At 38.5% G+C, this 14020-nt stretch overlaps 1 protein-coding gene across 6 annotated transcripts in view; it reads right to left on the bottom strand.

Moving 5' to 3' along the window:
- Positions 1–14020, bottom strand: part of tfap2b (transcription factor AP-2 beta) — a 36781-nt gene that overhangs the window by 14588 nt on the left and 8173 nt on the right. For 2 of the 6 annotated variants that reach the window (XM_070884494.1, XM_070884496.1), the window contains exons 3-4: positions 8768–8828; positions 3410–3444 (exon numbers count right to left, since the gene is read on the bottom strand). In XM_070884494.1, the coding sequence (XP_070740595.1) occupies positions 3410–3444; positions 8768–8828 (96 nt within the window). Of the gene's footprint in view, positions 1–2091; positions 2110–3409; positions 3445–8767; positions 8829–14020 lie in introns of all 6 variants that reach the window. The other 4 variants (XM_070884495.1, XM_070884497.1, XM_070884492.1 and 1 more) reach the window with 2 other exon arrangements.

The following is a 14020-nucleotide window of genomic DNA, read 5'->3' as shown; positions in this document are numbered from 1 at the left end:
GCTAATGTAGCACAACGTTGCCATTATCAATAATTTATTGATTGTTCATTGACCAGGCCCTCCAAATCATATTTACCTCCCTCTGTCAATCTATATTAGCAGAAACATTTAAAACACCTTCCATTATCTCCACATTGAAATCCAGAGTGCGTTTTAATGTTAGCTGTAATGTCTCTGCCCAGACAGGAGCCACGGTCCCTGAGTACTGTATTAATAGCTCAACAGGGGCTAATACGGAAAATTAGACTTAAACGAGCTCTAGAGATCCCTAAATGAAAGCGTCATTTATCATGCTGGCTACTTTAACTCTCCTCGTTTGCTCTCTCTTCTGGGACCAACTCATTTCCTGTTAAGTAAATTACCTTAAAAAGTGCCAGGCAGCTATTCCCACACAAAATACGACACAGTGACTCTTGACCATATCGTTAACCCCACTTTGAAAACGCAACTATTCTATATTTTACAATTAAATATTAGTTGCCCCCTTTTCTCGCTTGGCCTGCACTGTATTTAATCCAAACATGAAATTATCCATAACCCTGCAACCAAATGTCTCGAATTTGTTTCAAGAATAGAAATACATTGTTACAGGGATACACAATGGTAGCAATAATATTTGGATGACAAATAAGTAAGTATTAAGCAAGCTAAATAATATATGTGCGGGTAATTGCTAATGTCGACTTATTTGAAATTCACTTTTGCAGTATCTCGCTGCGGTATGTTTGAGAATCATTGTGGCGATCTTTACACATTCTATCCCCGACGTTACATTCCTCTGAGGACAATATTTTATAGCTCTGTAATCTAATATTGCCCAATATCAACAACAACTCTCCTTTCAATTAGTTGCAGGTGCAGTTTTTGTCTGTTTTATTTTATCTCAAAAAGTGTTCATTTGTTATTGTGATCGATTATTCATATCAATATATTGAGAGCGCAAAGCAGATTACGGAAATCAAGTTAACTGAAAGCTATTAATATGAAGTACTTCAGTATTTAACTATCTATTTGCATCAGTTTCGAGTTTATAGTTTGCTCCTAAACAGAAAGGGAATCAGGTGACGATACCCAATATATAAGGGTAGTCCCCCCCCCCCCCCCACCCATCCTCCACCACAAAATAATCTATATAAACATTAGCAAATCTACAAGGCGTGCTTCCGAGTAATTTATGTTACATACAACTTAAACATAACGCGTCTGCAGTTTCAGTATTTAGAATGACATTGTGACCTTTATCAACTTAAAGGTGAAAAATACAGTTTTGAACGACATTCTTTAGTTTAACAAGCATTTAAAATGTATAAAGAACAACTGACCAAAAAAAATTGAACAATTATGCTGGAGATCCGATCAGTATTTCCTACGCATGCGCAGCGGCAGTCCGCGGGAGGTAAGGGTGGCGCCAACATAAAATAGCCTGATGTGCTCTTGCTGCTAAGCGAACTTGAGTTTTACAAAATTGTCGCAATTTTGAGTGTTTTCAACAACAGTTCTATTTCGCAGCTAGGAATTTTTCATCGTTTCCTTTAAGGTAATGACATCGCGGGGAGTCGTTTTACACGTGTGCACTTACTCATGTTGCTTGACATCTTGGCTTTTACAAGCACTTTAATCAGCATGTTTACTAAACATACAACTGTCCATGGTCTTATTAGTCGTGGATGGGAAAATGTCTACACGTGTAATGTTTGCTTCTGTCCATTTTCTTTACAGGTACACATCAACATCCCAAGTGAGGTTTTACATGTTGCCTGCTGAACATGGAAAAGATCTTACTTTACTAGCTCACTGTAACAATCCTGCAAATTATTATAGTTTGACATAGTCATAATGAAACACTTAGCTGTTTTTCAACTGTTTTAAAAAAACATAGACGTTTACGGCACAGAAGGAGGCCATTTAGCCCATTACATTTTAGCTGGCTTTTGCTAGAGTAATCCTAAAACTAATCTCACTGCCCCCTTTCTCCCATAGGCCTGTAGCTGCCACTGTTTTGAATATTTATCCAATTTTCCCTTAATAGATGCAGTAACCTCCACCTCAACCATTTCCTGTAGCAAAGGCTTCCATGCTTTAAGAATCCACTGCATAAAGACATTACCCCTGGCCTCTCCCATTACAATCATACTGACAATTTAAAATTGATGAACCCTCATCACCGACTCCCAACCGAGATAAAATAATCTTTCCCTATTCACTCAATCAAAATTCTTCATAATTTAAAAAAAAACTCTAGTAAATTTTCTCTTAGCTTGCTCTGATCCAGTGAAAAAAAAGTCCAGTGTGAATAATTTCCATGGTATTTCTCCTGATTACCTACTGCAACTTTGGTGGAATATTGCCTAAACCATGCAGAAATGGTATAAACAGCCATTTACACTGTTTCTACAAGGTTTCTGCTGATCTTCTGCCAAAGTATTGACACGAGAACCCCTGCAGAAATCCCGCCCCTTCAATATCTCAAGTCTCTCCTGATAACTGTGCTTTCCCATTCCAGGCATCATCCTGATGAAACCAAGCTGTAAACTTTCTGTAGCATGAATGCCCTTTCTATAATGAAGCACAGAAATCCACACACAGTACTCTAACTATGGCCTAACTAATGGTTTCATGAATTCACCATTACTTCTTCACTCTGTATTATAAGCATCTATTGATAAAACACAATATTACATTGGTATGGTTTATGGTTTATCTACCTCCACTGGCACTTTCAGGGAATTATGTATTAGAACTCAGAGGTCTCTCTCTTCATCTGTATGTTTCCACTAAGTGCATACTCCCATTCCTTGTTTACCCTCCCATTTTGTATTATCTGATACTTATTCACTTTAAATTGCATCTGACATCTGTCTGCCATTCTTCTCAACTATTTATCTTTCTTTTGCTCAACCACCTACTTTTGTACTAATAGCAAGTTTTGAGATTGCGTGGTAGAAAGTGAGCCTCAATGGACCCATTTTTAATGGGTGAAAAATGGTTGCATTGAGGACAATTACAGGGTCAACTCCAAGGTCATCTGAAAGATGTCCAACCAGATATTGGGTATGGCCATTTTTGGGGCATTTAGAGCAGCCGGCGAAAGCAAGCAGTAGGTATCTTGCATATGCTAATGAGGAGGCTAACATCTATTTCACGACCTCTCTGGGAAATTGGGCAGCTGCTGGGCCTATTCTGCTCAAGGTTTGCTGGCGTGGATGTGGCCTAGCAGGTAGTAGATACAAAAGGTAAATACATTTTCTTTAAAGTTAGATAGAGAGCAAGGAGGAACAGGTAGGAGTGCCCTGAGGGATGGTGCCGGCCCACGATCAGCTTCATCCGTTCCCATCCCCCCATTAAATACCTGAGCACCACTGCTGGTGAGGCAGCGAGACTAAAATTGGATCCCTCAACATGGGCAAACTGCCTTTGGAGGTGCGACTGACACTGGCAGCTCACCTGAAATATTTTGTTAAAGACTGAGGACCAATTTCGGGTGGTCCCCTGGGCTGTGCAGCATGCGAACCACTCAGCTCGTGAACAAATTATCCCCATACTCACTCTATGTCCAAATCTAAATCATCTTCATATGCTGAGAACAAAAGTGCACCAGCTATGATATCTGTGATACACAACCTTCTATCCTAACTCTTAGTTTCCTATCTATCACCCATTTTCTATCTACCTTGCTACATTCCTCTTATACCATAGGTCTGAATGTTTTCACAAGCGTCTTCTGTGACACCTCATGGAATGCCTTCCAAATATCCATATAAAGTACATTGACTGCATTTACTTTATCTATCAAATTGGTCTCTGTAAAAAAAAAATGTCAAACACAATTTGCCTTTCACAAATTGGTGCTAGTTGCCCAGCATTAACCCAAACTTACTAACTTTATCTCTAATGATTCATTCTAAGGGCAGAACTTCCAACTTTGGTGGGGGATGGGGAATAAAATGGTAAGTAGTGTTCCTGCCATCCATTACACACCCTGTCCCATTGGGTGGGGTGTGCAGCTGAAATGCTGCCACCCGTTTTAAGTCCCAGACAAAGTTGAAAGTTCTGCTCTGAGTTTGTCTACAACTGATGTTAAACTTGACTGTCATACAGTTACTCAGTTTATCCTTCTCTCTTCTTTTCTGAATAAGGATGTTAGATTGTCTACTGTCCAGTCTAGTCGTGCAATTTGAATAGTTAAGAAGGATTGGAAATTTATGCTCAAAGTATCTTCTATCTCCTCACTTTTAACAGCCTAGGACACATACCGTCAAGGCCCAGGAACATAGTTAGCTTAAGTTTTGCTCACTTTTCAGAACAAATTCCTTTTCTACCATTATATCTGTAATGTTCTCCATATCCTCCTCTAATACACTTATATTCATTTAAAATAATGAAAGGGATAGACAAGATGGAGGCAGGGAGGTTGTTTCCACTGGTTGGGGAGACTAGAACTAGGGGGCACAGCCTCAAAATATGGGGGAGCCGATTTAAACCGAGTTGAGAAGGAATTTCTTCTCCCAGAGGGTTGTGAATCTGTGGAATTCTCTGCCCAAGGAAGCAGTTGAGGCTAGCTCATTGAATGTATTCAAATCACAGATAGATTTTTAACCAATAAAGGAATTAAGGGTTATGGGGAGCGGGCGGGTAAGTGGAGCTGAGTCCACGGCCAGATCAGCCTTGATCTTGTTGAATGGCGGAGCAGGCTCGAGGGGCTAGATGGCCTACTCCTGTTCCTAATTCTTATGTTCTTATGTTCTTATATTCTCACTTCCACCACAATTTGTAAAAAAAACAAAGCAAAATAATGAGTTAATATTTCTGCTGTGGTCATCCTCCACAATTAGACTCTCCTCTGGGCAGTCCTATGCTCTCTTTAACTATTTTATTTTTCAAATGCATACCAACCCTTTACAATTTCCTTTTATAGTATCTACTAGTTTTTTTTCTCATATTCCCTTTCAATCTTCCTCAGCTCCCATTTCACCTTCCCCTACCATATTTTCTATATTCTTCATGATTATCTTTAGTATTGTTAGCCCTAATTTTATCAGTTTAAGTTGCAGTTTGTGGGGAAGACTAGGTAAATCCCCTTTAGTGATTTGATCGTATTTTCAAACTTAAATTAACAGATGCAATCAATATCATTATCATTATCCTTGCGACAAATCGTGCAAACTTGCTCTCTACTTCCGGGTACCGGGGACGTCATTTTTTGCTTTAAGGGTTTCAGTTTAATTTTAATTTCTCTGTTTATCAGCGGAACTCTAAAGATTGATACACTCCCTTTTCGCCTTTATCGGAATATATTTTTAATACTAGGATTCCAGTCACCCAGCGTCCCCTGTCAACAGAAAATTTCCTCTGGAAGTATGTTTACAGCCAGTGAACTTTTAGCTTATCTGCTAACCTAAAATCGCTCCTGATAAATACGCGAATAACGAGCCAAACCTAACCCTACCCAAGGACAGGTTTGGCATCGTTCTTTCAAATCAGAAAATAAACCCTTCTTCGGAGATCGAGAACAAGACGTACACGCAACGATAGTTCCTATGACAGTTTGAAAACTTGGCAAGGGTGATAAAGCAGAACGTGTGATGGACCAAATGGAGGTACCATAAGGAAAGAATATTTACTTCTGTCTCAATTTAATCCCAATTTAAAATATAAACCTCCTTTAATGGTTTGATCCTATGTAAAAGAACACTTAAATTAACAAATACGATCAATATCATTGTCTTTGTGACAAATCATGCAGACTTGGTCTCTACTTCCGGGTACCGGCGAAGTCATCCATTGTTTTGAAGGCTCTTGTGCCGCCAATGTTAAGCTAATAAATGCTTTTGAATCAGAGTGGGGAATGATTTGAAGACCCCCAGGCAGAAAAAGTATGCCCCATCCATATAGTTACTCGTATTGAAAATGCCAACAAACCTATTGCCCCCCCCCCCCTCCCCCACCGCGAATTACCTGACATCATTACATGGAAAACAGCACTAAAACGGAGTATTACAGCTAGGGAATTGATTTGTAATTGTTTTTGGAAATCGTTAAAAAAAACTGGGTTCCGTCGTTCAATAATTTAATTCATCTTTTGCATGAACCACTATTGAAACAGAAAATGGCCTTGTAAGTGTAAGGCTTACAACGGATTTTATTTTAACTGTAGTGAACTCTTCTGGGGTTTTTTCGGGGGGGAGGGGGGTGGGGGGTTGATTGACTGCGAACGTATCTTCCTCGTGTTTACAAGCAACTTTTTCGGACAACCAGGTTGGTTGTCGTTGTTGTAATTTTGTAAGAAAAAATAGCTCAATTTTTTCAAGGACGTTGTTTAAAAAAACAGTTACACTCCGTGTCAAGGAGGAAACTATGTTGCTGGTAATGACCTGCACTTCTAAAGAAAGTTAATGGTAAAAGGAAAGATAACTCTGCAAGAACTTAACAGCAGTAATAATTCGCAGCTGTTGCTGTGTTATTACTTTTCTGTGTCAGTTAGATTGGGTTACAAATCACCATTTCTTTTTTGAGAAATTACAGTTATATTTTAGGCTGCAAGAGACACATTAGTTAAATCTATTCGTGTTTTCAAAATCTACTTCGGAGCTAACGTATTGCAGCGAGAGTGTTCGGGAAAAGATATTTAGCTGTCCCGGCTTTATTTTCATTATTTTTCTGTTTAAATGACAGCTTTAAAGTTAATGGCCGAAGTATTTTCCTTGACTTATCAGGCTTTTTCTAATAGAACTGTTTGCTGTTGTTTAGTTGGCAGCAAATCGTTCACATTCACAAGCTATTTTCTTCCCCAAAAATAAGAGCTAAAGGTTTCCGAATAAGTGGCCAATCACAATCTTAGTTCATTCGATTATTTTTCAAGTTGGCATCTTCTTTGAACACTTGCAGTGATGTGTCTGTGAATATCGCCGCGAAAATGCACACAGCCGTTTCAAATTGAAGCTACGCAGGCACGCTAGCCATCACATCTCTTTGAAAGTCTAGTCCACGGAGCCGGAACGGATATGCTGTCTCTTTATATTCACCTGGTGACGTGACAGCTGAGAACATGCAGTTTCTGTCCCTCGTGTCTGCTTTTTTTTGAACCTGCTGACGGAGATTAGAGCAGGCTGATCGGTCAGACGTGGATAAAATAGAAAGCTGGGCTGTGCACGGTTCACGGAGCTTGCATTGAGATAGCAAAGTGCAGGGCAATGTCAAAACAATCACAGTACAGCAGCACAGATTACCACACACAGACACCAACACAGGAACGGGGCGTGCGACCAAACGGAAACAACACTCTGCCGGTAACTTTGTGCAGCAAACCAGCGATGCATAATACAAAGGACTGAAACAAAAGCACTGGGTACAAATTGGAGCCGAACGCAAGCTCCGGCATGGAAAACCATGCCTCAGTAATCTCATACACAGACACCCCTTCAGCTCAATAAAACACAATACTGAGATCATAACACCATCAAAGAAGGCACAACAAACAACCTTTGAACAGAATTTTCACAACGGAATATAACAAAGCAGATAACCATCATCCGTATACCTTCAAAATAAAGCCAACATAACGCAGCACAATCAACAAACGCAACCACACGCTACATCACGGGGACCAACGCAGACCGATGCTTTCGAGCCGAAAGCGAAGGCCATCCAATTGACTGCAACACGGCGTAAAGTTGTATCAGCAAAGTCATCTCAAGGAATATCATGTTAAGGAAAAACAACACGACCATTTGAAGTTTTCCCCTCAACATGACGAAGGTTATCACATGCTTTACACTAACAGCATCTCTTATAAATAAAATTGACAAACACCGCCCAATCTTTACGCGAGGTTCTTGTTGCGTTAAATTTTAATTCGAAAGCTGCATGCAGTTTTGAATTAGCCTGGAAGGGCTAAAGCTATGGGCATCTGCATTATCAGCATGATTTTATTTAGTTTAGATAAAAATCTGCAATTGATAAATGCAGACGGAAACTAACATTATAATTTTATTTATCTGATAAATGTCCACCTGTCTTTTTATCTGCCTATCCACCTAACCTGCTATCTTATCCTTCCATCCACCCGTCCATCCATCCATCCATCAATCTATCTATCCATCCAGACATAAATATGTCTTTGTAAACTGAGGTTTCTTCGTGATTTCAAACGTTTTTTTGGAAATACTTACAACACAAAAGATTGAAGTCATTGTATTTTTAAATACCACCGTGTCGTATTATTACATCTATAAGCCCCTAAATGGATGGCTGGTCAAGAAATGTTTCTCTATGTATAAACTAAAAGAAGTGGATGGTAGAACTTTTCATATCAGGTAATGTGAATAATTTGCAGGAGATTTGCATGTATAGATCTGATGAATTCAACATCTCATAGTATGCCGTGTACACAGGCTACACACACACACATCAATGCATTGTTCTCCATTATCCTGTAGCAATAGTCTATAATTCCTGTATAATGACACCCTACCATCCGTTCCTTAAATCCAGAAAAGTGCTCTTGAACTGAAATCACATATATTGAAGAGAGAACTTCAGTATTTTGATTGCAGACCAGGGCGTGAGATTATATATAAATCAACATATACAGGCTTAAACAACTTCAAAAATTGATATTGCGGTGTGGATTGTGAAACCAGTCGATTTAGTAGACATTTTGATATAATGTTACACATATTTAAATAAATTCGTACTCTATGGTAAGTGGAATACATAATGTGACTGAGCAGTTTAACCGTCCATTTTAATTCATTTTCACATTCCATACCCTTTTTAATGACAGATTGGTCCAATAAACTCATGCCAGTGGTACCCGTGTCATCCAAAGCCTGTTAATATATAAAAAAAAACAGTTAGGGTCATATCACTATTCAAATTGACTTGATATCAAACAGTCATGTATATAAATCAAGTTCAACCGAACTCGACTATCTGTTATTTCCATTTATATTACCTGGTTGAGGGTTTATTATTCTAAGAAAAATTTACCAGAGGAAATCAAATTCGCCAGCATTACATATTATCAGAAAATAATCTGTCAAGCATCTGGGAACAAAGCGATTTTTTTATTATCACGTAGAACACATAGAACAAACTCATAAACAGAAATATGTATTTGATTATAATGTGTAACTGTGTAAGCGAATTAAACATATTTTACCCTAGTACTACTCTATATCCATGCATATGTTAGTATGTAATTATATTATAAATATAATTACATTATTATATATATATATATTACAGTAGGTATGCATCATGTAGACATACGTGCATATGTACATGTGTACATGATTCATACCTCCTGTAATCGTGCATGATACATATGTATGTCATTAATCAGATAGAATGATGCGTGATATCGTACACATTATGATAACATCGCAAATAAACAGACTGCCATCTTTCCAATGGGAATGAAACAAATTAATGTATACAAAAAGGGCCATACAATTAAACTGTTATTTTAGTATTGAAAAGAACGTAAAGTAAATATGTGATATTTTAGACTTTTGACAACAAGAACATGGATTACTACAGCACTTGTCAGACAATGAGCCCTAAGTAGATCACATTGAGAAAGGCGCACACAACCTTGTCTCGAATTCGAATCTGGAGAAATCCACTCGTCTAGAAACTAGAGTTTAGAAATCACTTCATGCTAAAATGACCCATTTGGAACAAGGCAGAGCAGAATCTTGCCACATCTTTAATTAAACCGTGATCGTGCAACTGCTAGAGCTTATTATGCGTTCTTGTGTTCAGATGCGTGTGATAATCTGACCCTTAGCGTCAGACGGTTAATACCATGCGACACGCACGATTATTTCTTAAATGATTAGCTTTGTTCCTGTTTTGGTTATTTACATCTACATTGGTTAAACAAAATAAGTAATACTAACGCAGTGATATGTATCCCTCCGAGCATTTAACTCTTGTATGTTCTTCAAATAATCATAGCTGTCTCATGTAATTGATTTATCCATGACTATACGCTTATTGCAATATTGGAAACTACAACAGGTTCGTTGTTGGGAAGAGCATGCTTCTTCCTGTACAGCTATTGTCTATAAAAACGTAAAATCGTATTCATAATTTCAACTCAAACGTCTGTAATAATCCTTCAAAAGCTGAAAGGATAATTCAAAAGGAGCATACACAGAACGTTAGAATGTAAGAACTTCAAAAAGAGAGTTGGTGCCTCCTTATAGATTTGAGATATTTTATGAACGTGCCACATTGCCCTTTTACTAGTCCTTCAACCTTCCTGAACGGCGTTTATTTTTTAACTCAAGTTTAACTTTATCACCAAACACTATCCTAACCTTATTTTTTTACCCTATGCATTTACTGTTGGCTTAATGGCTATGGTTGGTCTAGGATTTATAAAATCCAATCTGCAATGGCCAGCAGCAATATGTTTACATTGATGCATGTACATACAAATTAGCGCACGCCATTTATTGTTACAAAAATACGTGGCGGGAGCAACATTTAAGAGAGCGTGGCAATATCCACGTGCCTTCTAGACACGTGCTGTTGTCTTGCCTAGACATTAGGCAATGGGGCGATAGCATACAAAATGAAAAACATGTCATGGTGGTGAATGCAAAGTAGTCTGAGTCACTAAAATTCGGTCCTTGCTGCAGCATTTAGCATTCTCTGGTGCGTGTTAGCCCCGTGTACAGTGTAAAGCTTTTTATATTATCGATAGTTCCGTTTTTTGATGTTAACATTTAATATGTTGTAACGGGCGATATCTTACACGTATTCAATAAATAATCTTTTATAATTTAAGATGTGGGTGCTTCTTTCTATTTGGCCAATAATGTAGAAAACATAGTTTGAGATGAGCTGCGGAGAAAACCACTGCAACAGAATGTTAAAAGGAAGTTTGTGTAGCTGATGAGAAAGGTCTACTTTGATTCTCTATCTAATTATCACCGCCTGCTGGGTTTTTGTAGAGGATATTCACGCAGCATGTTGGCAGTTAATAGTCACAGGGAGTATCATAAAGATTTAATTAGAAATGCATGCGGAAATGAGGGAAAAACAACTCACACTTTTAATTACCAGACTCTTTGCTTTAAAGGGATGCGAACAGCGGGATTTTAACAAATTGCGAAAGGATACGCGTGCACGTTTACAAACAGTTTACTGAACATATCCCCCTTGTATTTCGCCTAATTTTTATTGTTTGCTTTGCAGTGCCTGCAGTGGCGCGCCCTCTACACTCCAAATTACTCGCTCTCAAATTAAAAGAGCGGGACTTGAATTCTCCAAGCCAAAGCGTCCGATTTCCCAACAGTCGGCGTGTTAATGTCTTATGTCTACAATTAGCCAGCTTCTGATGTATGGACACTTATGTCCGATTTAGAAGTAAGGTCGCCAGTAAACACATGGTGGGCGTGGGGGGCGGGGAGTAAATATCTTCATGAATTTACTACAGTGCTGCTCGGGCGACATATACCGTCATTTTGACACATTTCAATAGCGATTTAGAAACTCCCCTCGGAAACTTCGGAAATTTGGGGGAGCCGTTCATAGTCTGCCTGCCATGTTGCAAAGAGAGTGAGCTATTTTAGCAAATCCAGAGGTGACTGGATAGAGATGTCAATGTTATTAAAAACAAAACTACGCGGCACATTGAATCCACTCGCCTTAACTGAAACCAGCAGCTGTCCAGATGAAACGTTTGGCAATGTTTACAGCCCAGATTACACGCAGTCAGAATGACTCGCACACGGCATAAGTGTCCACGTGATAAAACATGTATTAATATTATATTTACTGTTTATTTTAGACCGGCAAGATTTTGAAATGTACATTAATCACAATACTGAAAAATCTATGAGAGACACGATCACATCGTTACTTGTTGTTGAGTCAATATCACCGATGAAATGAATAAAAAGTGTGGTAACAAAGTTATCCACTGAACTGTCTGGGACCATATGGGGACAATGGTATGCCTTTGGGTTAGAGCTTGACGAAAGACAGTTCAAAATACCCACATTTCGCAGCCTGCAGCAAGACCTTCTTGTTTTGTTAAAGTTCATTTCCCTCTGCTCTTAGTAAAAACTAACATTGACCCCTTAAGAATTATCATAGTGTTTATCTTAAGTGGATGTTATCCCTCTTCACATTTTAAAATCGAAATCATATTTATATTCTTCCTGTGTTTTATTTAAATGTTTTATTCAATTGGTCATTGATAAAAACAAATCTAATCTGTTCAATAAAAATTTGATAATAAGAGGAAAAGGATGATTATCACGAAAAGGCAGTTTGCGAAATTCATCGTTAGAGATCATAGTATCTGAACCAAGTAAACATCAATCACCTTACTCCTCTCCCCCCGCCCTCCTCCTCCTGGGCAAATATCCATTCAACGAATTATGATTAATTCTGACATAGTTTAGTGTTGTTTTCATTTTCAATTAACCAAATACTCCAAATTTTAAGGTAGTGAGAACTGAGAAGTATCTGGGGGTAAAATCGCTATAATCGATGTGGCCGCCCTTGTCCTTTATTCTTTCAAATTATATATTTTAATCGGTGTTCGCAGGATGAGCGTTGTATTTCTTTAGAATATTGTCTTCCATGGCGTCGATTCCGCCTCATACAGGGACAAAACAAAATCACTGGTTCGGGTAAGAAGCCAAACAGATAGGGAATCTGTACAACTTTGCTAAAGAAAGCAAACATCAGAGGGTCATTTAGCGTTTGCTTCATGATTTCATGACACTTTTTTCATAATGCCACGATAATAGCAATTACAACGTTGGCAGTCTTCCGGTAACCCACTTAAACCTTGCCACTCAAACCTTTCGGCCCATTCCGCCTCTGATCACTCTGGGCCTTTGGAGATGTTTGAGGTACAGTTCTTTTTTATTTTCTCCCTTAAATTCCCGGTGTTTCTGAGCTCTCTGCCTGTTAATGGAGGCCACAATAAACACAGCAACATGACCAGAAACCTGAGATTCTATTTAAACTCCAGTTGTTCGCGTTATTTACTGGTGGGAATCGAGTATATTGCATTTTCATGGGGGGGGGGGGTGTGGGGGGGAATGGGGAATGTAGTGCCCTGCATAGGTGAATTGTTTAGTGGTGAACAGTTTCTCATCTGGGTTCAGAATGCATAAAGGAAAACAAAAGTATAAAGGATTTAACTGTTTGGCAAAGGCCCGAATCCATCGTTAAAACGTGTTATCACTTTTAAAAGGATAAGATAGGTTACAATAATTAGATGGGATTTCCCAGATGCACTTTCCGACTGTACTTTTTAAATGCAAAACTGAGTTTAGATTAACGAAACGCAAACTCTACTTTTCGTTTAGACATTACGCCTCTCTATTTCCAATTGGTCAGGCGAAAAATCCATAACATTATCATTTAAATGCCATCGATTATGTTGGTTGAAATGTGTAAATAATTACTCTCCCGCCATGGTCCTAAACGTTCAATATGGCTTGCCTATTGATAATATTTAAATAACATCAGCTCTGTTTTACGATGTGTCGTCAAGTGATATTAAAGCGGAATCTGAATCTAAAGTGAATGGATAGATTAGGGGTGCAATTAAGAGGTTGAGCATTTGTGCCAAAACAAACATAATTTAAGAAATCTCAATTTGCACCATATAATTACAGATGCTTTGATTTTAATTTGTCAAAAGAGCAAGAAAAATAGCAGAGAGTTCAAAGGAAAATGCCAGGACAGTGGTGTGAATTGAATAAACATTCATTAACAATTTGCCTTCAGATTTCTCACTTTTAGAAGCAGATGCATACACAAAGAAAAACAAGAAGCCAGCGCTTAAACAATGCAACGCTCCCTATGCGCGGGCATTCCTGGCCATATCAACTGTACGACACTGGTCTTGATATTGACGGGGATTGTATTTTGATATTGTTCCGCTCCGCATTCCTAACATAGTTGAACAGACGGCTTCCATAATTACTAAAAAATACGTTCCCTTTTATTTGAAGCGATCTGAGTAATGGTACAGCTCGAATGC

This window comes from Pristiophorus japonicus, chromosome 7 (genome assembly GCF_044704955.1).
Source record: "Pristiophorus japonicus isolate sPriJap1 chromosome 7, sPriJap1.hap1, whole genome shotgun sequence".
In the NCBI taxonomy this organism is placed as follows: domain Eukaryota; kingdom Metazoa; phylum Chordata; class Chondrichthyes; family Pristiophoridae; genus Pristiophorus; species Pristiophorus japonicus.
The sequence above is the reverse complement of the archived record's forward strand: the minus strand, read 5'-3'. Positions and strand labels throughout refer to the sequence as shown.